General features: G+C 40.7%; 1 protein-coding gene across 10 annotated transcripts in view; it reads right to left on the bottom strand.

Annotated features, from left to right (window-relative positions):
• The window catches only part of LOC125463177 (zinc finger protein 385D-like), an 850,093-nt gene that overhangs the window by 390,684 nt on the left and 432,991 nt on the right, over nucleotides 1-26,418 (bottom strand). The window contains exon 1 of one of the 10 annotated variants that reach the window (XM_048554084.2): nucleotides 7,765-8,472. The exons of the other annotated variants lie outside the window; for them this stretch is intronic. Within the exon in view, the coding sequence (XP_048410041.1) occupies nucleotides 7,765-7,786 (22 nt within the window). The 5' untranslated portion in view covers nucleotides 7,787-8,472. Of the gene's footprint in view, nucleotides 1-7,764; nucleotides 8,473-26,418 lie in introns of those variants that run through there. 10 annotated transcript variants of the gene reach the window in all.

The raw sequence follows: 26,418 nt of genomic DNA, 5'->3' as shown, positions 1-26,418 counted from the left end.
TCTCGCGGCAGCACTGGACAATAATAACAAGGAAACAATGAACTACTGTGCTTAGTTTGTAATAGCTTGATGTCTGGTAAATGAAATGCTGCTGACAAATGGCTGTTCTTTGGAATGGCAGGTTTGTATTGATTTTCACTGATAGCTACTAATGCAGACACACACGTACACACAAAACAAAACTCAGCAGCTGAACTGTACAGTTCACAGGTAAGAAGATGATGATTAGCTATGGAGCACACCTAGTGTGGAACAAAAAACAAAAGTAATCAGATCTTTAGTAGTTAGAGAGTGCAACAGTAAAATCAATGGCACTAGTCTGTATACAACTTGCCAGCAGCATCTTGTTTGCCTTTACATAATGGAACATAGAATGATGTACTGCACCTTTCAAAATCAAAAAGCAGGCAGCATGGGGTCAGGTTGGGCGGTTTATATTTCTTTTGTGCAATGAACCGAAGTATACAGGAATTCTTGTTATTAAACTGTATCTATATTTCTATACCAACCACTTCTGTGCTGTTCTAGGCCCCACCAAGACACTTTCGATCCTGATCGCATGTGAGGATTTCTAATGCTACACTCAGCAGAGCCTAGCATATGGACATAATACAGTGATTCTAGGGCACAGAACCTTGACCCAAAGCCCTAGGTTTCCCTCCCAAACTTTCCATTTTACTGCTCGTCCCTAAGACTTCCCTTAAAACCTAGTTTTTTCAGCAAATTCAGTCATCTGTTCTGATGTCTCCTTCTGGGCCTTATTGTCTAAAAGGTCAATGATGTTTTTATTCGTGTTATCCTTGTGAAGTGCCCCGAGATGGTTGACTGTGCTAAACAGATTTAAGCAGTTGGCTGAAAGTTTATACTTCACACATAGTGAAATGTCTGAGCACTTTGACTATCGCCTACACTCGATTTGTTTTTTCTTTGTAGCTGAAGTCAATGTCTACAAAAAGTAGCATTTACATAACATAACTTTTTGATATGTTCCAGTCTTTTGTAAAATCAAAACACCTAGCATCTGTTTAACACTACTGTATGACCATTAGACCCTTTCAGCTGGGTGCTCTCTCATTTCTAGTTCTCGTTCATACTTTTAGTTCCCAGTTTTAATTTACATTAGTAAAGACGACAGGTGGTTGATACCACTGCTGTCTTATACCTTATGCGCTGTTAATAAAGGTTAGAATATTTCAGCTGGAAAAACAGTTTTTATTGGATAATGGAGACCTTGCTATGATGTAAGTATTGTACAAAAGATCCTTAGGACACAATGGGCATTTATTATGTATAACTATAGGCTGTATTAACAAAATCTTATTTTTCATTATAATATTAGAAATCATAACCAAAATGTTGTTGTAAAAGTTCATCTTACAGAAGTTCTTACCGATATTCTGATCTTCCTGCTATAGGAAGGATGTTGTAAAACTTGAAAGGGTTCAGAAAAGGTTTACAAGGACGTTGCCAGAGCTGGAGGGTTTGAGCTATAGGGAGAGGCTGAATAGGCTGGGGCTACTTTCCCTGGAATGTTGGAAGCTGAGGGATAACCGTATAGAGGTTATCATGAGAGGTACAGATAAGGTAAATAGGCAAGGTGTTTTCCCTGGAGTGGAGCAGTCCAAAACTAGAGGGCATAGGTTTAAGGTGAGGGGGAAAGATTTTAAAGGAACCTAAGGAGCAACAGTTTCACACAGAGGAGGTACATGTATTGAATGAGCTGCCGGAGGAAGTCGCGGAGGCTGGTACAATTTACAACATTTAAAAGGCATTTGGATGGGTATATGAATAGAAAGGGTTTGAAGGAATATGAACCAAATGCTGGCAGATGGGACTAGATTAATTCAGGATATAAGGCCAGCATGGACAAGTTGGGCCAAAGGATCTGTTCTATGCTGCATAGCTCTATGACTCTAAATGAATGGTTCCTATTGAGGCACCCAACAGCTAAAATAGCTGCACTTATAATGTGTGATATTAATAGGAAATAAAAATCAAACATCTAAACTATCCCTTCAAAGATTCAAGCTCTGAAAGAGCCTGGGTAGTTTCCAGTAGCAACAGCATCTTTACAATGTTTTCACAAAAGAGCTAAATTTAGCAAGTATTCCCTTAGTGTAGAAAGTGTATTACTGAAAATGATAACATATTGTCCAAAAATATGGAATCAATATGTTCACAAAGTGCCAAAGCTCAAATTAACTGTAGAAGGTTTTATATTGAGAACATATAACACCCCAAAAAATGCTGCCATTGTTTGGTTAAGATTGCTGTGGGTTGTGATTTTGATATGACACTACATCAGAGACATCTGCATAAGATTTATACCTCAAATATTAATGGTAATATCTGGGTTGACAACAGCCTACATGGATGCTGACAAACATTAGTTATCAACAGATTTGGTGTCTCACTAGTGGTAATACACTGAGTTGCTGTTGGGACCATTGCTCTTTTATTTTTATTATATTTAATTAGGTTTAATCTAACAAACTATAATTAATGAACCAGTTGTCAGTGTCAGGAGTGGTCTTGTGGGGATGTAGGGAGTGAACCTTCCTCCAAGCCAGAAGCTTCTGGCTCAAGATCCACTCCAGGATTTGATGGCCATGGAAGGTGTACTGGAGACACAGTTAAACAGTTTGTTTTTCAACCTGATAGGTGAGATAAGCGGGAGAGTCTCCTGCTCAGAAATGCTTGATGTGATATGATGCGCTGAAGCTATCACCTCTGGCAATGCTTGCAAGCTGCTCCAACACTGGTTATGGGAATAAATGTCAGGACCTGCTTTATCTAAGGCATGAGAAAAGAACACAAAGAATCCGTTGTCAAGGGCCACTATCTGTGTATGTGTAAGTGATAATGAAAACCTGCGCAAATGTGAGTACCACAGAAAATGCACGATAGCCTTGAGTAATTTTGACATGTTGGGGGATTGGGCTCATGGCAAATAATGATCTACTTGAGGTAAAGGGTTATTCGCCATGTAAAAACTGCTTTCACAACATGATTCACCCTTTAGCAACTTTGAATCAAGTATTAAAGTATAGAGAAAATGTGGCTGGCATTGCACAGATATTAAAAGGTCATGAGTACTACCATGTAATAATATCAAGAGAAAATATGGTGATGGGATACATTTATGGATCAATTGATTAGAAGGCCTTAGTCAGACCTCACTTGGATTGCTCTGTTCAGTTTTGGTCTCCTTACATGGTGAATGATATGCAGGATTTGGTAATGGTCTAGATGAGCGGCTCCAAGACTAATTACCTATTTAAACAATCTTAGTTTTCATGTTAGTCCAAGAAAAAAAGCTGTACTCTAAATCTCAAAGAAGCAAAGGCCTGAGGTGGCCCAATCAGGGATGATAAAATGATGAAGTGAATAGTTTGTGTTGGAGGTAGCAACTAGTTCCATTTAAATATGTTATAGATGGTAAAAGTCAGTTTTAATTGTATAGGAGTATTCTAAATAAATGGTCACAGGCATGGGCTGTATTTAACACAGGCCATCATGGCAGGAATCATAGTGACCTGGCCCATTTAATCATGACTAATGAGTTAGGTTCACTGGTGATAGAAAATACCTTCCTTGGTTTATTCGAAGGTTGAAAGTGGCTGTGGGATTTTGGCTGCTGCCAGTGGAATGTCAATTAGGCTCATTAATAAGCCAATTAACACTAATTATGCTTGAGCCCAACACAATTTAGTTGAGACCCAGGGACGTACATGTTGAACAAAGGGTGTAATGAGGTCAGAAGCTGAGAGGCCCTGGCTGAACCCAAACTGGGCGTCACTGAACAGGGTATTGCTACGCAGGAACTGCTTGGTAGCATTTTTGATCACCTTACTGATGATCGAGAGTAGATCGATGGGGAGGTAGTTGACTAGGGTGATTTGTTATGCTTTTGTGCATAGGATATGCCTCGGCACTTGTTCACATTGTTGGGTAGATGTCAGTGACTGGAATAGCATGGCTAGGGGAGCAGCAAGTTCTAGAACACAAGTCTTCAGTACTATTGCTAGAATGTTGTCAGGACTCATCCCTTTGCCGTATCCAGTGCCTCCAACCATTTTTTGACACCACATGGAGTGAATCAAATTGGGTAAAGATTGGTATCTGTAAAGCTGGGAACCACTGGAGGAAGCTGAGATGGTTCATTAACTTGACACTTCTGGCTGAAGATTGCTGTTAATACTTCAAAGTTATCATTTGCATCGATACGTTAGGCTGTTCCAACATTGAGGATGGGAAAATTGTGTAGCTTCCTATTCCAGGAAGTTGTTTAATTGTTCACCACCATTCATAACCAGACGTGGCAGGACTGCAGAGCTTAGATCTGATATGTTGTTTATGGGATCACTTTGCTTTCCCATTTGCTCCTTCTAATGTTTGGCAAGTAGTCCTATTTGGCAGCTTCACCAGGTTAATACTTCATTCTTAGTTATGCCTGGTGCTGCCCCTGGCATGCCCTCGTGCACTCTACATTGAACCAGTGTTGATCCCCTGGATTGATGGCAATGGTTGAGAGTAGGGGGATATGCTGTGCCATGAGGTCGCGGATTGTGCTTGAGTACGATCCTGCTGCTGCTAATGGCGCACAGTGCCTCATGGATACCCAGTCCTGAGTTAATAATTCACCACCTGTCTATCAAATACAACACACAAGTCTGGGAGTGTGATGGAATGCTCTCCACTTGCCTGGATTGGTACTGCTCCAACAATACTCGAGAAGCTCAACACCATTCAGGGCACAGCAGCCAATTTGATTGGCATCACATCCACAAGCATCCACTCCCTCCATCACCAACACCTGGTAGCAGCAATACAGGATATGCTCCAGAAATTCACCGAAGATCCTTAGACAGAATCTTCTAAACCCATGACCACTGCCATCTAGAAGAACTAGGGTGGCAGATAAGTGTGAACATCACCACTTGCAGGTACACTTCAAAGAGACTCACCATCCTGACTTGGAAATGTATCACTGTTCCTTCACTGTCACTGGTTCAAAATCATGGAATTCCCTCCCTAAGGGCATTGTGGGTCAACCTACAGCAAATGGACTTCAGCAGTTCAAGGCAGCAGCTCAAAACCACCTCCTCAAGCATAACTATGGATGGGCAATAAATGCTGGCCAACCAATGATGCCCACATCCCGTGAGTGAACAAAAAATAGTAGCAGTGATGGAATGGTGATATAATTTCAAGTTGAAATATTGTATGGCTGAGAGGGGAACTTGCAAATAGTGGTGTTCCAATCTGGGTGGGAGAGGTCACAAATTTGGCAACTACTGTTGAAGCAATATATGCAAATTTTGTTGCTGCAATGCATCTTGCAGATGGAGTATACACGCACTACTGTGTGTCAAGGATAAAGGAAGTAAACATCTACGATGTTGGCTTGGATGTCAATCAAGTGGACTCTTTTGTCTGGATGGCATTGAGCTTTTTGAATGTTAGTGGAGCTGCTCCCATTCAGGGAAGTAGACAGAGTTCCAGCATGCTTTTGATTTATGACTTGTTGATGGGGATAAGCTTTGGGAATCAGGTGGTTTGATACTTATCACAGAATTTCCACCCTAACTTCTCACATTTTTCCTTCAGATTTGCCTGGGCTCTTAAAGGAAAACATTGTTTTCATGGATTGGAGAGTGGTACCTATTGTGATTGGTCACAATTGTATGGTTAAGCTTGCGTAGATTAGAGGGTCTCTTGCTGTTTGCATGCTTTATCTCAGCTGATAGAGCCTTCACAGCCCACAGTCCCATTCTTTTGTTACATTTTTTTTCCTGCTTTCAATGAATTTTCCATGGATCATTACATTAAAAGACAGCCAACAACAGTCATTAGAAAGAGATATTGATACAGCTCGTTACTGATTTGTTAAATCCAACTGTCCTTGTTCTGACTGAAGAAAACACAAATGCACTTTGAAAAACAGCAGGTGGATGCAAACATTTTAATTCTGCAAATTATTGTTATTTCTACGGGTTTCTACACCTCCTTCAAGAGTCATTCGGGAAAAATAATAGCATGCCAAATCCAGCCAAAATGGATCACCTAAAATTGCTTACCCAGTTTCAACACATCTGGAACTTATCCATTTTATTTCCCTAAAAGAAAATGGTTTATGCTTTCAAAAGTACGTTTATATATTGTCTCCACCGGGATATGGTGAATGAAGAGACCAAATATGTACGTGCAGGTATGAGTAATAACACATCAGGAAGTCACATGCTATATAAAGAAAATTGGCCTTTCTTTATCATCAATGTCTGGCAGCCAGTTTGTTGCCTGTGAATGTTTATAAAAAGTGCACAAAAATTTACAATGCAATCAGGAGCACACAAGAGTTGTAAATTATGCCATTTTCAAAAGACAAGGCTTTAAGAATTTTTAAAACGCCTCAAGGAAACTTACAAATTTGGTTTCGCAACCTTGATCTGAGATTAGAGTTTCTCTCTCTCGTACAGGCAGTGATTTTGAGCATTTTAATAGATGTAAATCTGGAAGTGACATTATTAATTACAGCACTTACAAGGAGCCATTTTAGTTACAGACAATAGGGTAAAATATGCAATGATGGGTGTCCATCATTGGCTTGAATTTTATTGACTTCAAAAAATGGATAATCAGATGTGATGTCATACAATTAGCAGCTAATTTAATGTTATTCAAGTGACTATCACTGCAGTTTTTATTTTATTAAATGCAAGATATTTTATGTGGGAATATCTTCATGCAAAAGTTAAACAAGTATAGGTTTCAAACAGAAAAGTGAGCTGTGAATTTTTATGAATGCACAAGTACGGGTGAGTAAAATTCAATGTGATTCACATACATCATAAGGAGCAATGGAATGATTTTCAAAAGTTTTTATGCATATTATTCTTTCCAAAGTGTCCCAAAAGGTAGCCTTTTATATTTAAAACTTGAATAAAAAAGCAGAATATGGGAATATTAATCATCTGTAATTTATTCATCCATAAATTTCAATAAATGCTGTTCTTCAGATTCTAACTGCTATTTGTTCAAAAGTGCTAAAAGTGATAAAATAGTTCAAGGTTCAAAACTGTGCAAATTAATATTTCTTCAAAGGTGCAAAGAAGGGCAAACTATTCATTTGTTTATGCATTACAGTAGCCCTAAATTAGTGAAGTAATTTGCAGCTTTTAATATATTCAATACATTATTTTCAGTAAATTGAGGAATACATATATGATAAAAAAAACTAATGTCTCCTATTATTGTGACTTTTGAAAAATATGAAAAGACTCCAGCTATTACGCAGAACACTATCAGACCTCAGATGGTTAATGGTATATGCAATACTGCAAAGAAGCTCAATCATGCCATAAGGAATGATGCAGTAAATGTTTCTGAAGCACTGAATCTAAAGCTATAAAGATTCTGAAGTATTCATTAACGTTCAGTCTAGCAAGTCTGTTCACCACTTTCCTCTCCCCACGCTCACCCCTTTGGAAATTATGGGGAATTCAATTCCATATAGGCTGCTTCTAGTACAGTGCTGTAATCTATTAATTATTATTACGTACTGCATTTTACATAAGCACTGTAAGCTTGAACACATTGTAAATTAAAAGGAAGCAGGCAGCATATTCTGATAATATACATAGAAGCATAGTCCTTCAGTCTATCTTTTTTCAGAATAATTGCAGGTTTGGTTAATACATGCTGAGATTTTGTGTAATAAATCACAATGTATTAAAATCCAAAAAAAGGCAAGTTAACACTTACCAATATACATGATGGCCTTCATTAAATCATACTTTTCAAATCCCACAGATTGTTTTTAATCTTCCACTATCTCAAATACAACCTGTCACATGAGACACCAGAGTTTAAATCTGCATCATCCTTTTGACACTTCAGACTCAGCATACTGCTTACATCCCATGCAGAATCCTTGTGTGATTAGTGTCTACTCTGTCAGCACAGAGAGCTGCTCATACAGTACTTTGTGAAATCTGACTCCTCCTCATGATGTTCTTGCTGTGCCTGTGACATCAGTGCTGAGAGCGCCTCACAGGTTCCTTCTCACAGATTAGCCTGTCCTGTGAAGCTTGAAGTTTTCGTCCTGATCAGATTAGAAATAAATGCAGTTATTTTCTTCCACACCAGGTTCTTTTTGCATAAGCTGGAAACAAAGGTACCTTCCTCTTCATTTTCTGTTCAACTAATACAACGAGTTGTTGGCCTCAAATGTTTAAAAAAAATTACACAGTGAGCAATGAAACTCCTTTGAGTTTAAGCAGATAAACTGAGCCCTGTTTAGAAATCACTAACAGCACACACAGTTCAGGACTGCAGCTTTTTGTCCATTTTTGATCAGACTACTGCGCCACCAAGGCACATTCATGCGTGAATATTTTCTTAGGCAGCAGCAGGAGGTGGGTTTTGCCCCTCCAATTTCAGGCAGATGGCTCCAGGACTCAGCTTGGTCATCTGGAAGAAAAGCCGAGAGGAGAGCCAGATGTAAAGGGTCTCTTTTGGAGCGTGGAATGCAACAAATGAGCCAAATTCTGCTGCTCTTATGCACCTTCTAGTGGCCAGTTAAAGAGTGACTGCAGTCTGAAGAGATACTGCCTGCCTATCTGTCATCTTGACTGCGTGGATAATTATTTTTCCAAGTTTAAACTGGACAATCATATCATGGAAGTGACTCACTTGTAACTTTCATATGTACAGCAGACAGCGGGAGCCTGTGTTTTCTTTTCAATGCTCCATTGAGAAAAAGAAGACCAGTTGGTACAAGTAAAACATTTATTTAGGTCATGGATGCAGGAATGGACCTCTATCAATTCATAACTGCATGAAATCATCAACCTCAATTTGTACAGTAGGGGACAGGCCCATTTTGTAAATATTATGAACTGAGTATGAAATGCCGTGTCTTGACTAAGTCATTAAATGATAGCGTTAAGTGGGGTATCGGGCCAAAAGTAAAGGCATGGAGAAAAGAATAATCTTACCTAGCATTCAGGACAGAATAATCTTAGACAAGATAATATGAATAAACTTCCATGGTTGAGAATTCAGTACTTGTTTAGAGGTAAGTTAATTGTTTCAGGGTACCATACATTGGTATGTAGTCTATCTTTGGATGTTTTCAATGTATTCAATAATACAGTAGTAAATTCTCAGCAGCATATATTTTCCCCTGCCAGGAAATATTTTGGCAGAGTAAAGCCAAAATGATTATACCAGAGATAAATAATTAATAAATGTAAGCAATTACTGTCAGACGATTAAAGCTTACACCTTTTTCACTGCAACACAAATTAAAAGGATACCCTATGTTTTGTTATTTAAAAATGTATTCATGCGATGTGTCACAGGCTGAGCCAGCATTTATCAGCCATAGATAATGGGAACTGCAGATGCTGGAAAATCCAAGATAACAAAGTGTGGAGCTGGATGAACACAGCAGGCCAAGCAGCATCTCAGGAGCACAAAAGCTGATGTTTCGGGCTGAGACCCTTATCAACCATCTCTGGTTGTCCTTGCGAAGCTGATGGTAAGCCACCTTCCTGAGCCACTCCAATCCATTTGGTGCAGGTATATCCACAAAATGCTGTTCAGGATTTTGGCCTAGCAACAGTGAGTGAATGGCAATAAATTTCCAGGCCAAGATAGTGAGTGGATAGGAGAAGAACCTGCAGGCTGTGCTGTTCTCATGTATTTACTGCCCTTGGGCTTCTGGGTGGAAGTGGTTGTGGTTTGGAAGGTGCTACCTCAGGAACCTTGGTGGAATTCCGCAGTGCATTTTGTAGATGTTACGCACTGTCACTAGTGAGCGTCACTGCTTATGGATGCATTTGTTGATATGATGCCAATGAAGCAGGCTGTTTTATACTGGATGTTTTCAAGTGTTTTGACTGTAAAGCAAATAAATTTATTCTCTCAAATGGGTTGTGAATGTTTGGAATGCTCTAAAATTGTGGAAGATGGATCATTGGACATATTTAAAAGAGGACTTAGTAAGATTTTGAAATGTCAAGCAGTTGAGGGCTCAGAGGAACTGGCATGAAAAAAGGAATTGAGGTCGGGGCAGATCAGTATTGGCCCTGTAAAATGGTATACAATATAAAGAGCTGAATGGCCTACTCCTGCTTCTATTTCTTGTGTTACATTGAGCTGTGTTCATCCAGACTCATCATTAGGAAGTAATCCATCACATTCCCAACTTGTGCCTTGTTAATGGTGTTTCAGAGTTAGTCAGAACTGCAAATGCTGAAGAATCTGAGATAACAAGGTGTAGAGCTGGATGCTGTGTTCATCTTGTTTCTCTTGTTAATGGTGGACAGGCTTTGTGGAGTCAGAAGGTGAATTACTACTCGCAAGATATCTAGTTTCCGACCTGTTCTTGGAGGCACCATATTTATTTGATTAATCTAGTTCAGTTTCTGGTCAAAGCTAACTGTGCAAGGATGTTGATAGTGGGGAGATTCACTGATGGTGATGTCATTGAAAGGGCAGTGCTTAGATACTGTCTTCTTAGAAATGGTAATTGCCTGGCACTTGTATGGCATAAATTTTACTTGCCATATGTCAGCCCAAACTTGGATATTTTCCAGGTACTCTTGCATTTGGAGTGAACCGTTTCATTTCTTCAGAGGCCTGAATGACGCGCAATTGGTGGACACCCCTACTTCTGACTTTATGATGGAGGGAAGTTCATTGATGAAGCAGCTGAAAACGGCTGGGCCAAGGACTGTACCCTGAGAAATTCCTAACGAGATGTCCTTTGGCTGAGATGACTGACCTGGGTAGTAGTGTGATACAGTGGTTAGCACTGCTTCCTCATAGAACCAGGAACGCAGGTTCAATTCCAGCCTCAGGTGACTTTGTGGCGTTTGCACATTCTCCCTGTGTCTACACAGTTTCCACCAGGTGAAGCCATTTCCTCCCACAGTCCAAAAATGTGCAAGTTATGTGGATTGGCCATGCTAAGTTGTTGCAGGCTAGCTGAGTTAGCCATGGTAGATATGAGGGGATGGGGGTGGGATGTTCTGCAGAGGATCATTGAAAACATGATGGGCCAAATGGCCTCTTTCTACATTGTAGAGATTCTACAACTTCCAATAACCACAACCATCTTCCTTTGTGCTGAGTATGACTCCCAGCAGTGGAAGAGTTTTCGCTGATATCCATTTTTTCCAGTTTTGCGAAGGCTCCTTGATGCCACATTCAGTTGAATGCAGCCTTGATGTTAAGGACAATCACTCATACATCATCTCTGGAATTAGCTGTTTTATCCACGAGCAAATCAAAACTATAATGAGGTCGGTAGCTGAGTGGGCCTGGCAGAACCCAAACTTGGTGTCACTGAACAGGTTATTGCTGAGCAGTTATTGCTTGACTGCATTGTTGAGAACATCTTCAATCATTTTACTGATGATCAAGAGTAGACTGGTGAGGTGGTAATTAGCCAGGTTGGATCAGTCCTGCTTTTTATGTGTAGGATAGTTTCCTATATGGGCAATTTTCCACATTGGCATCTGACCAGTGTTGTAACTGTATTGGAACAAGTTGCAACAAGGGTGCAACAAGTTCTGGAACAATTTATTCAGCCCTACTGAGGAAATGTTGTCAGGACCCACAATCTTCAGTATCTCTAGCTATTTCTTGATGATATGTGGAATAAGACGAATTGACTCAAGATTGGCATGTGACACTGGGGACCTCTGGAGAGGGCTGAGATGGATGATCCACTTGGCATTTCTGATCGAAAACTGTTGCAAATGCTTCAGCCAGAAGTGTCAAGTAATTGATCCATCTCAGTCCCCTCTGGAGATCTCCAGCAGAGACGCCAATCTTCAGTAAGTTCAATTCACAATAGCAATTTAAAACATCTAATTCCTTAAAATAATGCATCAGGTTACCAAAAAGTGATCTCCCAAAAAAAAAATTTAGCTGTAATTTTTCCCTTTTCTGTTTTAATAGATTTGTTCAAAATTTTGGAATGATACCTTTGTTGAAATAGTAAATAGAGATGCCTGTTATTATTCAGTACAAATTTAAGACCCAAGTCTCTAACTGCAGAAGAAAATGTAAACCAATGGGCATTTGTCAGAATTTTCAGAATGAGCAAAAATAAACTTTTCAAATTTGTGTTTCAAGTAAGACGAATTTATATTTTTACACTATGTGATCAATCAGCATTGTGATTGATTTTACTATAATCAAGCAGCAGTTTTATTATTGGTGACAAAGGTTCACCAGAACAGATACAGGGTCTCTAGAAATACAGAGAATGCTCTCCAGCAAGTCAGCAAACAGCTTGTGGCGTGGGACACAGTCCTGAGTTCTAAACCACCGTTCTATTGGGGTGGAAGGCAGTGAGGGTAGTCTACAGGGTGCAAACTTTCTGTGTCAGGGCAAAGTACAAACATTTGGTCTTCTTCCTGAAAACTGTTTAGTCACATCCATTGGTTGTGGGCACTGTGTAGGAACAGGATGTTCTGCTTCCTCAGCTACCACAGTTGGGCCGTTTGCTCACATAGTGGATCATCACACATGAAGTTTATTCTGGTGGTTTCCTGGAACACTGTTCTTGGCACACAAATGAATCAAAGCATGATTGTAGACTTGATGCGGGTAGGAGGCTGGTAGCAATATTATAAAAATGCTGTGGGCACAAAAACTGCATTTTTGCAGATTTGATTGGATGAGAGAAAAAAAGTTACACAAGTATGTTAGCTGGTTTACAGGGTAACTGACATTGTAATTTCAATGCTAATAGTCAACATAGAAGTCTGGTTGATGTCAACTGTGGTGAGATGTATGGCAGAATTCGGCAACAAGTCCGGCAAGGCCCATCTTGAAGGAGAATCACCTCATTCCATTTTTTAAGCTTTTCGTAAGCAGTGTGGTGAGATTCTCACCAGGCAGCAGTCATAATTGATTGTTAAATGCCTTGTTAACAGCCTAACACACGTCATTGACATACAGACTCCCACCTTACCAACCTTGCCAAATGAGACCAACATTGTGAAAACTCAGCAAGGAAACCAGAGTCAACACAAGGCTAATTCAACTTGTCACTTGCTCCAAACAATTCCATGTTCAACACCAGTCACAAGCCTCTCAGGGCATGCCCCAAAGGCACCAGACAGACATTTTTGTCCTGCATCCAGAGACATTGATACTTTACATGTGCCTGCCTGTGAGAAACCCTGATGGCACATCTCTGATCTACTTACAAGACACTTTTGCACTTTGGGCTGTACTGACAAGTGTCATTATTATGCTGCAGCAAGGACACACTGTACTCGGGGACTGTCATCAGCATATGGACTAGAATATGCTGCATTTCCAAGCTCTTCACTTACTGGTATCGTGTTCGCTCACACAGAGTCTATCCGGATTCCAGCCATGTATTGATTTGCCTTTTTATTTGATCTCCATCACCTCAGCCAGAGATACCAGGCTCAAATTTCTTCTTGCTATGCCATTTAGTACAACGCAATGTCAGGAAACTTGTTCTTGTTATCAGTCGGCCTCAGTCAAGTCAAGAGTTTGCTCAGGGGATGCCAGAACAGGAAGTCAAAGGCAGTGTTTGTTAACTCTAGGTTGCTGAGTTATCTGAAAGGCTGGTTTGTGATGCAGAATGCCAATATGTGGATTTGATTCCCACCCTGGCTGAGGTTATCATGAAGGTCACATGTTCACAAACTCGCCCCTCGACTGTGGCGTGATGTCCCTCAGGTTAAATCACCACTAGACACCTCCCTTTCTCAAATGAGAGAGCAGTCCGATGGTCTAGAAGGGTTATTGTGATTTTTATTCACCTATCCCCTCAGTGGGGCACAGCAAGATTAATTTCTTTCATTCATAATTAACTTTCTCCTGTACCAAATGAATTTCTGATTTAGAAAGGAACCAATTTAATTAGATTTCGAGTCACCAAAAGAGTATTTTTTGTAAATTAATAAATACAAGAAGAAATAACAACACAGCATGGATACAAACAAATTAGGAATAAGAAGTTAGTAAAGTAACGATAACTTTTTTAAAATTATGGAGCAGTCTCAGAGTCATTCATAAAGACTAAATTGTAAAAATACCGTGACAACTATCTTTGATGGGAACCACAGCGTTGTCTTTGGTATTTGTGCAGTTAATTTTGAGATTCTTGACTTTGCAGGTTGACTGAATGAAATTCTTTTGTTTTGGTTTCTTTTGCTGGTGGCTGCTAGCAGCACTCAGTGATAATGTGTGTTTTCACCATGTCTTTAAAAAAATCTGCAAAGGTTAAAGGTGCAGGGACATTTAATGACTGTACTGAACTGTAGCTTACACATCACACTAGCCCATACACTATGTCAGGCCATTAGCACAAAGACCATCAGTTGCTGCAGAAGGTGGCTCACTGCTGAGGGGTTGGTGGGGAGTAAGCCTTTATAGTTGAATGAAAATTCTAAAGAATTCTTATGTTACATATTAGTTATACAACATATCCCCAGTTTACTTAAATAACCTGTGCCTTCATGCGTATGGTTTGTCGGATCATAAAACATTAAAGAAACACTAATTTTGAAATTCAACAATCATTCACTTTCCCTCAACATTGAAATGCAAGACTAATAATCGTCAAAATACAAAGCTGATGAAATAATATTGGAGACAGCATTCCTATCCTAGGAGCTAGTTGATACATTGGGTTACCATTGTGGGTTTTTGTTTGAAACAAATGTCATTTACTGACATAGAAACTTTTGCTCACCATTTGATGTCAGAATCAAATAGCTTAGGGCCTGAGATAATGAAAAGGCATTTGGCACAAACCTGCTTCTGCAACAAAGATTGTTTAATCTACCTTTTAAAAGGGCTCCATGCCATTTATTAAATCACCCGAAAAAAGATTCTGTATAGCTGCTCTGTGATTCCGAAAGAAACAACCAGACAATGTTCCAAAACGTTTACCTAACTGCAATTCCAACCAATTGTTCCCACAGATGACGTTTCCGAAGTATGGTTGCACGGAGAATCACAGGGACTGAGATGATAAAATATTCCACAGCGTACAATGTATCCTTATAGCCTTCAATCTAGCTTCCAAAGAGATACTTACTGAGTGCTCGTTCAAGTGGCTAATCAATTGATGATTAATAGTTTTGCTGAGAATCTGTCACACATAACTACTATATTGACAAAATTATTTTCTCTAATCTAACCTTTAGTTTCATTTAAAGCCTTTACCTTTAGTCTTATTTGAAGTTTATTTTAAATCTTTGTCCTATTTTAAGTGAATTCAGTATATTGTTGCCTTGTATAAATTCAAAACAGCTTTTAATATGGTGTATATTGGCACACTCACATAAATGGACATTTTTTGAAGGAACTGTTGCTGGTGCGTCAGGTTTAGTCTTGTGAGCTGGTAATTAACGTAAACATTATTAGTCTCTGACAGTGGGCTAGATTATTTTTCAGGCCCCCACTAAGCAGCAAGATCTATTATAGCTCATGAAGTGCTGAGTAAAATTGTTTAATCTGTCCCAAAATCCAAATTAAAACCCAACCTCAGATGAAATATTCCATGCTGTATCACGTCAACTCTTTTCCCCTTTTTGCTGTGGGCTCTTTGAAAGAGATAGCCAATTTGTAGCAGCTTCTGCCAAATTATTTTCATTCATCATTATATCCGCATGTCCATTAGAAGCAGAGGGTGTTTTTGTTATATCCAAGCTTCGGATAAGGGCATTGCTGGCTGGGTAGGCATTTCATGCCCTTACTTAATTGCCTTAAGAGTGAAGGTGGTAAGCTGCCTTCTTGAACAGTTGCAGTTCACGGAGTACGGTACACTCATAATGGTGTTAATCTGAAGGTTCATAACATATCACTATTGTTCAGCACTTTGGGGTCTAAATTAGAGGTTTTTGGTTTCCAGCTTCTTAAAGGTGACTTATGTTTTTAAGAGCGAGGCAATTGTGCAGGAGTATTTTTGCTAGACAGGTAATCCAGAAACTCTGGCAATGTTGTGGGGATCTAGGTTCAATCCCACCAGCACAGATGGTGGAATAAAAAGAAATCTGAATTAAAAGCTGAATGAACTCTGTGATGCAGGGGCTGTGTCAATACTGGATTTGAGTCCCACATGGCTCATGTCTCAACAGGTCGATTAAGATAGCTGACAACCCATCTGATTCACTAATGCCCTTTCGGAAAGGAAAACCCACGTCTTTACCTTATTTGACCTCAGTAGTTAGCACTGCTGCCTCACAGCATCAGGGACCCAGGTTCGATTCCACCTTCGGGCGACTGTCTGTGTGGAGTTTGCACATTCTCCTCGTGTCTTCATTGGTTTTCTCCGGGTGCTCCAGTTTCCTTCCGCAGACCAAAGATGCTAAGCTAGGTGGATTGGCCATGCTAAATTGCCCATAGTGTTCAGGGATGTGTAGATTTGGTGGGTTATCGGAGGATGGGTCTGAGTGGGATGGTCCAAGGGTCGGTGTGGACTTGTTGGGCTGAAGGCCCTGTTTCCACCCTGTAGGGATTCTATGATTCTATGATCTACATATGACTTAAGGTCCACAGCAGTACGTTAAACTCACTTTTTTATAAGCATTCAACAATCTTATTTAGAATGACATGGGCGCACATTTTAATGAGCATTTAAACTAGTGACAAGGTAAGTACCCACAATGAAACAAAAGTACAACAGTGGTTTCACAACTCCCTATCCAGACACAGCACCAAATGCAAAGTGGACGATTTCTTGCTGTTGTAGTCTGATTTTGCGTGATCATCTTCCTGTTGTTGGCCTGCAAAAATTGAATGCTGTTGATCAAGTGGCGTTTCTTCTTTATCTTGAATTTTGGCCTTGACAGTGTCAGTGGTATTACTGGGTTCCACTTCTAGGGTGAAGGCCTTGCCAATCGGGATTTACACAAAGATATATGTGCCACTTCTCACACACAATACCAGTTGCAAAGTTGATTCCTTCTGAATGTTGTGATCACATAAGGTGCAACCATCTTCCATCTGCTTGCCAGCAAAGATCAAACATTGCTGGTCAAATGGGATGCTGCATTCTTTTTCAGGCCTGGTGATGCTCCTGACATGATGTCTTTCATTACACTCTGTTTAATTCTCCAACTTGGTGGCAATAAGGATCCATGAGGTTTGTGTTTGAGTACAAGTTAACTGCTAATGATACCCCATAGTCTCTATATTTGACTCTTAACTGACCTCTGAAATGGCTACTCACTTATATCAAACTGCTAACAAGTGTCAACAAAGCTTTAAAACTAGATAGATCACCAAGCATTAACCTAGTTACCGGGAGTGGCAACGGCAAATTTGACCCTGCAAACTCCTTACCAACATCAGAGGGTTAATACCAAAATCAGGAAAGCTATATGACTGGTCAAACAGCAGCCTAATGCTGGCCACAAAGAACAAATGCTTGAGCATGACTATGTCCCAGACAAACTATCAACATCCCTGGGTGTGTCCTTCTAATCGGATAGACCCAGCAGAGATGATGGGTCTGTATTCATAAGACAATTGACTCAGGAACACTTGGCATTAATTGTGAAATCACACACCAAAAATACATGGGAATACAGGCACATTTAAGTTACCCTCCAAGCTACTCACTGTCCTAAATTGGAAATGTTTTGCTGTTCTTTTAGGGCTGTTGAGTCAAAATACTGGAATTCCATCCTAACAGGACTGTGGGGGACTGCAAAGGTTCAAGAATACAACTAAGCATCATGTTCTCAAGGTGAGTGAAGGATGGACAGTAAATTCTAACCCAGTTAACGGTGCGCACATCCAATGAATGCATGAAAACATATGTTTATTAGAGTGGGTCAAAACAGTATTCACAAACAAATCTACCCATTCAGATAATTTTCGCAAACATTGCAGCAATTAAGCTTTTATGATCCAAGAAAAGAGATCAGAAGACAGAAGATGATTCAGTTCAGAAAAGAAAAAGAATTGTACAAGCAGATGTGCCATCTAACAGTCTAAAATTAGTTCAAGTGTCGGGGAAAAAGAAAATTCTCCTTCTCGTGCAGTGAGAGACACCAGTGAGATAGTCTGTTTCTGTTGTCTCAGAGAAAGACAGAGAGAATCACATCTGGTACATGTGCAGAAAGGGAACACTTCCAACTTCCTCAGTTTGCCAAGAAATACCACTGGCATTGGGCATCTATAAAAGATATTGCTGGCATTTGGACTGCATCTATTTTTTAAATAAAATCTTTCCAAATATGTGCATGCAAGGGCATTACTTTAACTTTTCCTTTATTTTTATAGAAATAAATTTATGTTTTATTTATTAAGTAATTTGGAAACATCTTGTGAAAATGTTCAGTGATTGACTACCATGATAACCAAATTGCAAAAGAAAAGCTAATGGCCTATCAAGCCTGGCTTCACTCTAGAATCTGACTCTAGAATCTGACTTGTCCACTATGACCATCAGCAGAGATTTATAATAACAGTGAAGGCAAGGAGACACAATTCAAGGCAGGCCATTGTTCAGACTTGGGAGAATGGGAGTTTGTTATGTAGAAGCTCGTTGACTTGGATGTCTTCTTGACTGCCTGAGATCTGTTGCTCTCCTCCTTTGCAGGTTCACTATTCATCACAATGAATAATGTGGAAAATTTGAACACAGTAGGTTGGGATTCCTTCATATGGTTTCAGCGTACTGATGAGACAATCGCCAATCTCTCAGATCTTCGTGGATGATTGTATTTTTTGCATTTAAATCCCTGATCCACACATGCTTCCCCATGCTTTGCTCTGGCAGCACGTATTGTAAAATGCAGTCTGCTGGAAGTGATAGGATCGTACAATGCTTGGTAACTATGAAGGCATTTAGTATAGATCCCATTTCTTAGCCAAGGGCAACTGAGTCTTCAGCTTTCTGCCCACCAGTAGTCTTGACTGTGGTAAACCACATTGGAGACAAGTATGGGGACTTATTGCTCAATGTATAAAGGTTAGAATCCTACTTCAAAAGAGACTTGACTGTTCTGACCTCACTTTCAGCCACCCTGTTAGACTGTGGGTGCTGCAGCCAGCTGGAACATGCTCAAGTTCAGAACTGGCTGTGATGTGCCTCAAACACCCCTACAAGTTGTGTCCCCATTTTCTGAAATATCTATATGAAGATGCTGTGAAAATTTGTTACTTAAGACTCAGATAACCGCTTCCACAATTGTTACATCCAACTTGTTAACATTAATACGTTGGAAGAAAGAATCAACGATGGTTAGCTAAGGTTTAGCATAGAAAATAAATGTGTCCATCCTTATATGTTCAAATGGTTAAGTAAGGAATTTGTTGGGTGTTAAATGTTCTCTTTGCTCCAGTTTGTGGGTAGCATATCTGCTAACTGGCAACACATTCCTCAACATCAAGGAGATACTTCACAATGATGGCAAAACTGTATCTTGGCACTTGGCGATTCCCAAATATCCTTAAGGAGGATATCTAAGGAACCTGAATTAATTAAAAATAACATGACCAATTCATAAGACACAGGAGCAGAAGCAGGCCATAAAGACTGCTCTACCATTCAATGAGATCATGTCTAATCTAATACTTATCAACTCCACTTTCCTGCCTTTTCCACATAACCTTTCTGATTAAAAATCTATCTCTGACCCTTGAATAAACTTAATGATTCAGCCTCAACAGTCCTCTTGTGGGAAAGAGTTGCACTGATTTCATATTCTGAGAGAAAATAAAATCCTACTTTTCTCTGTATTGAGTGGGTAATACCTTTTTCTAGAAATTACAGACTCTTGTTGTTGACTGCCTCACAAGTAGAAACAACCTCTCAGCATCTACACTATCAAGACCTCAAAGAATTGTATAGGTTCAACAAAGTTGCTTCATGTTTCTAAACACCAATGTATACAAATCAAAACTACTTAACGATTCCTCATAAGAAAATCCCTCTATTCCCAGAGCCAACCTGGTGAACTTTCTCTGGACTACCTCCAATGCCAGTATATCTTTCCTTGGGTAAGGGGTCCAAAACAGTTTGTAACATTCTAGGTGGAGTCTAATTAGTGCCTTGCATAGTTTTAATTCGATTCCCCCATTTCATTTTGCCATTCAATTTCAAATAAAGGGCCAACATTCCATTTCTCCTCATTGGTACCTGTTAGACTTGAGCTATCTCCCTTGATTTGACTGCGGGCTGTTGACAACCATGACAAGCTTCCAGGCTTTGTGTCTGTGTCTTGCTTTGTGTCTGTGGGTTGCAAGACAGCAGCACTGAAAAGCTGGAGTCTCTGGCTGAGGGCTCAAAGAGCAAAACAGCAAGGCAGGGATGCTGTGAGCATCCTTGCAAGCTCAAAGTGGGAGAGTGCCAAAGATGCAACCTATCCCAGTCTGTGAGTGAGTGTGTGTCCATTTGTGTACAGTGCTCTTGTTGCAGCATGACAACGATAACTGCTAGTGCAGCCTGCAATGCAGATTTAAATGCAGAAGCATCCTGTAAATACTATGATGGTTATTTAGAAGCTGGCGTGTGTCAAAATGCCATGGACCTGGAGGTACGTGTATCTGATGTTAATGAATCGTTGCCCAGTGTACACCAAGGATGTCCTCTGGGGCAAACAGCAAGCTGAAGTCATCAGGTACTGCTTTGACTTCCATGTCAAGGATTCTCAACGTGTCATCTGCTCGGCATGTTTCATAGGACAAGAAGCTGAATATTGAGATGGGTTGCAACATTATTAAGGCATTTACAAAGCTAATGGCAGCTCATTGCTGCCCTGGGAAATTTAGCAGGGTGCTAAGCAAATGCCTAAAACAAGCAGCAAGTTCCTCCTAATGTAGCCGAGCGTTTTGACCATTTCTGCCAGTAATCTTGCCATAACCCATTGTTCAGACCCTTTGCAAAGCTCCGCCTGACCTTTATAATTTTCCAGGTATATTTAGAAAAACACTGACCTTTGAAGGGTTCATACACGATATTTTGGATTGCTGTGCAGTGCTTTACCAAAGCAGAATAAAATCCAACAATCAGATTGTACAGGAATAGTGATAATGGGAACTGCAGATGCTAGAGAATCCAAGATAACAAAGTGTGGAGCTGGATGAACACAGCAGGCCAAGCAGTATCTCAGGAGCACAAAAGCTGACGTTTCGGGCCTAGACCTTTCATCAGAGAGGGGGATGGGGAGAGGGAACTGGAATAAATAGGGAGAGAGGAGGAGGCGGACCGAAGATGGAGAGAAAAGAAGATAGGTGGAGACGAGAGTATAGGTGGGGAGGTAGGGAGGGGATAGGTCAGTCCAGGGAAGACGGACAGGTCAAGGAGGCGGGATGAGGTGGTAGGTAGGAAATGGAGGTGCGGCTTGGGGTGGGAGGATGGGATGGGTGAGAGGAAGAACGTGTTAGGGAGTCAGAGACAAGCTGGGCTGGTTTTGTGATGCAGTGAGGAGAGGGGAAGAACTGGGCTGGTTTTGGGATGCAGTGGTGGAAGGGGAGATTTTGAAGCTTGTGAAGTCCACGTTGATATCATTGGGCTGCAGGGTTCCCAAGCGCAATATGAGTTGCTGTTCCTGCAACCTTTGGGTGGCATCGTTGTGGCACTGGAGGAGGCCCATGATGGACATGTCGTCTAAGGAATGGGAGGGGGAGTTAAAATGGTTCGCAACTGGGAGGTGCAGTTGTTTGTTGCGAACCGAGCGGAGGTGTTCTGCCTATCCCCTCCCTACCTCCTCACCTATACTCTCCTCTCTACCTATGTTCTTTTCTCTCCATCTTTGGTCCGCCTCCCCCTCTCTGCCTATTTATTCCAGTTCCCTCTCCCCATCCCCCTCTCTGATGAAGGGTGTAGGCCCGAAACATCAGCTTTTGTGCTCCTGAGATGCTGCTTGGCCTGCTGTGTTCATCCAGCTCAACACTTTGTTAGATTGTACAAGAAGTTCTGGAAAGCACCAGTGAGGTGACAATAAGATTAATTCATTTTTACCAGCTGTATTCACATTTGACCCTTCAGGGCTCTTCTGGTATCAAATCAGTTAGGTGATACTAATGATGACAAATACACCAGCTTTGGAAAATTGGCACTTTTAAGATTAAGAAAGGTGCAGCACAATTTAATAGTGTGCAAAGATATCAAGAAATTACACTCTAAATTTCTGGACCTTCCTTTCACTGGAAGTAACAGTGTGCCCTCAAGATGGTATGGATGTAAATGCAAATAGGACTCTCTACTTTGCCAGGACCCTGTGTGCACACAACAGACATTGATATTTAAATTTGCACGTGTGCATGTGGTGCTAAATTGTTTGAGGACTGAGCTACTCATCTTAGCTCACCTCGGCTTGAGAGATGAGCTGTCCTCTCCTGCTCCACAAAAACAACTCTGGCTGCTAAGAGACTGATGATCCCCCTCCTGAGATAAGAGACCCCCCAACCCTACTCGATTCACCACTCCCTCCCTCCTGACACTGTGTGGTATTGTCATAGCTCAAAGCTGGCAGGCTGCCCCATGAACACACCATTTCTGCCTGCAACTTTCTGAATGCAATGCAGTCTGGATTTCAAAATGGACTGAGCCTCCTGCTGGGGTTACAGCTGGCCCAAATACGCTTGATGCATTTTCACAAATGTGAAAATCTATCTGAATATGTGGTATAATAACAGCTGCAAGCTTTACTTTAGACATCTTTAATGTGACATTTACTCGATTTACAACTACTTTTAATCATTAAATTTCTTAGCAATAAAACAACAAAGTTATGGGCTGCAGGAAGTAGAAGGAGTGTGATAGGTGACAAAATAGATGAGGAAGTGTTGTATGTGGATCTGAAATGCTTAACACTTGATTGACTGTAGTAAGCACTATCCATTGTAATTAGATCAGAGTAAGTAATGGGCTGGCAGGAGACAGACCTGAGGCAAGTTGCTCCTAACTGTCATTGTCATTAAAGAGGACATACTTATGTAACCCACACATACTCGCAACTAACTGCATATTGTTTACTCAACAAGGCTCTTCTAGTTAGACCAGAAAGAGGTGATCCTCATCTATATCATGCCACTCAATCTTGAATGAACCCAAACACTTTGCAGTAATGGCCAGCCCCCAGTGAAAATATCGTCAAAAATGGTAACTAATCTTTCTAGAAAGTGATAGAAATTAGAATTTAAGCCTTCAAGAAAAAGAAGAGAAACATAATAGTGACCCAAAAGGCCTCAAAAGAAGCTGATATTCTGTTTTTTGATGATACTGAAATTTAATAACTTCGGGGCAATAGTTAACACAAAGGGCATTTCAGATCAGGCACAGAAGACATGATGAAGCAGAAAAAAGTCTGTAATTGCAAGTTTCTATTTTAAGGTGGTCATCTGTGGAGGTCAGCCCGAGTCTGAGCCTGGCATTTAGGCAGTAAATCTAAACCAAGAACCCCTTGTAGAAAAAGGAAAACTTCAAACAGCAAACAGGCTGTAAGGGCAGTATATTTTGTTTTTGAAAAGTTGCAATTTCAAATGGGCATCATGGCCACAGTTTGCAGAACCACACAGCAGGGTTAAAATGAAACAGAACCAAGACAAAACTAGAAAAATTACAAATGAATCATTTAAAGCACATTAGCATCCGGCAATTTAAAGTACATGATTCTAACATGGAATACAATTTTGTGATTTAAGAAAAATGCAGAAAGACTCATAATGACTACTTGAAATTGGGAAAACCTCCATTTCAATCACAAAGTGTCCATTATATTTGAAAAGTCTGAGTACAACTTCCATTACAGCGATGAGGGATAGGAAAACCTCCTTTATAGCCATAAAGCGCAGAAAAAGCTCAATTTGAAAAGTGAAGCATGGATAAACCCTCCAGTGTGGTAGCAAAATACAGCAGAACTTTCATTATAGCAAAATAAAAATCTTTAAAGGAGATAAAATACCAAGTCACACAAGGAAGCTAAAGCATAACCCCAATTCCTCCAGCATATTAAAAAAGCATTATATTAAATGTGTTGTATTTAATCTGTGTGCACATTGGGAAAATTAACTTGGCAGAAGTAGCCATGAGGAAGAATTCATTGAGTGTATTCAGGACAGTTTCCGAAACAACATGTTGAAGATACAAAAGAGTTTGAAAAGTACTGATGGATTGGAGTAGAGAATTTGGAGGCCGGAGTATCTGAGAGGACAGAAATAAAAGGAACTGATGGCTTTCTGCTGAATCTATCTTCCCGGTTACAACTCGAGAAAATGAATTGTAATCCGTGATTATTAAAAGATTAGATTAGATTAGATTCCCTACAGTGTGGGAACAGGCCCTTCGGCCAAACAGGTCCACACCACCCCTTGACGCATCCCACCTAGATCCATCCCCCTATAACTCACACACCCCTGAACACTACGGGCAATTTAGCATAGCCGATCCACCTAGCCTGCACATTTTTGGACTGTGGGAGGAAACCGGAGCACCCGGAGGAAACCCACGCAGACACGGGGAGAATGTGCAAACTCCACACAGACAGTCGCCCGAGGCTGGAATGGAACCTGGGTCCCTGGCACTGTGAGGCTGCAGTGCTAACCACTGAGCCACCGTGCCGCTTCAAAAGGTTGCACCTGTGCAGTGTTCTTTTCTAATTTAAAGTATATACTAAGCTGAATATTCAGGATTTTTTGGCTAAGTGTGTTGGTTGTATTAGAGAGGTTTTCCACTGTGAGGCCCGGCTGTTTTCTCACTGTATTTCACCAAATTCATCCCATTTACTATCTACCACATCCCATGACATCCTCACATCTGATTCTAGCCCATCTAACCATCCACTTTTCAAGGAACAATTCTCCATTACCAGGATCATCTTGGAATTGACTAGCATCCCTGTGGCATCTTTAAAAAGCTGTTGTGCACCTGAACATGCACTGTCAGTCTGGAATTGCACTGGAGAGTTCCTGAGATTTGTCATGGACAAGCCAAACAAGAGAAACCTGGTGAGAGAGATAATGGGAACTGCAGACGCTGGAGAATCCGAGATTACAAAGTGTGGAGCTGGGATGAACACAGCAGGCCAAGCAGCATCTTAGGAGCGTCCCACTTTGTAAATAGAGGCCTGGAACTGACATGTGCACAGATGGGACATCTCCTTCCCCTAGAGACAGGAGAGGATGCCACACCAGACCATGACATCCTGGTCTGATGTAGCCTCATGGGTCAGGGCAGTCTCAACTCTCTCAATGAATGTGCAGAAATGGAGGAAGTAGGTCAGTTATCCTTTCTCCCCACCACTATAAGTGCTATCATTTACTCTCCATTACATCGCATTCCCTAATTCTCTCTTTGCTACTGTGCCTACATCTCACCAAGACCCACGTTACACTACCCTCATTACAGCCTGAAACATCTACCCTCGCTTGCTTTCACTCATCTCAACCTTTGACACCTTTAAACCTGCATGTCCTCTGCGTCATCTGCTTACCTGCTCAGGACACCTCCCACTTGCACCCCAGTAAAAAACATTGCAGTGTTGGTATCACATTTATCACCACTTCATTCCTTAGCCCACTCTCAATTCCTCTGGCATTTTCTCACCCGTTGCACCTCCATACAACATATTAAAATCTACATATCTACCAGCATCTCAATTATGAAAAAAAGTTCAAAGTATTTTCAGTTTTATCACCCTCAGATTCTGCATTCAAAGACTTATCATCCAGAGATTTGAACCTACATCTCATTTCATCTTGCTCCCTCTGCTGAGATCACCGACCTTTTATATGTACATCACGTCTTCCAAATCTCCAACTTATGGCCGCCCTTATACTTGCCATTTCAAATGATCTTTCACAAATAAATTCATTCCACAGATCACTGTCCACCTAAATTCACCATTCATATCAGAACCCTATTTCCTATTGACTGTATCTCTGTTGAAAACTATCACACCATTCAATTTGAATGACACTTGAAAAATCTCAAGTTCTGCTCACTCTCTGTTCTTAGTTTGGATTTGTGATAAACAACATCCTTGCTGATCTCCTCTTCCAATTATCATATTTTCAATTCCACACTGTCTACAGTCACTGCTGCTGGTTGAAAAATAGAAACAAAGGACATGGGAGCAGGATATGCCATTCAGCCCTTCAACCCTTCTTCTAATCATGGTGATGACAGTTGATTATCCAACCCAATCGCCTGTTCCTGCTTCCCACCAACCACCCCACCCCCCCACCCCACCCATACCCTTTCTCACTATGAAGGCCAACATACCACTCATCTTCTTCACCACTTGCTCCACAGTTACTTTAAGTGACTAGTGTACAAGGACACCAAAGTCTTGTTCCAGCTCCCCTTTCACTATCTATCACCATTCAGAAAACAACCTACTGTCCTGCATTTACTACCAAAGTAAATTACCCTCACATGTATCCATGCTATACATC

The sequence above is a fragment of the Stegostoma tigrinum genome, chromosome 2 (genome assembly GCF_030684315.1).
Source record: "Stegostoma tigrinum isolate sSteTig4 chromosome 2, sSteTig4.hap1, whole genome shotgun sequence".
Classification (NCBI taxonomy): Eukaryota; Metazoa; Chordata; class Chondrichthyes; order Orectolobiformes; family Stegostomatidae; genus Stegostoma; species Stegostoma tigrinum.
The sequence above is the reverse complement of the archived record's forward strand: the minus strand, read 5'-3'. Positions and strand labels throughout refer to the sequence as shown.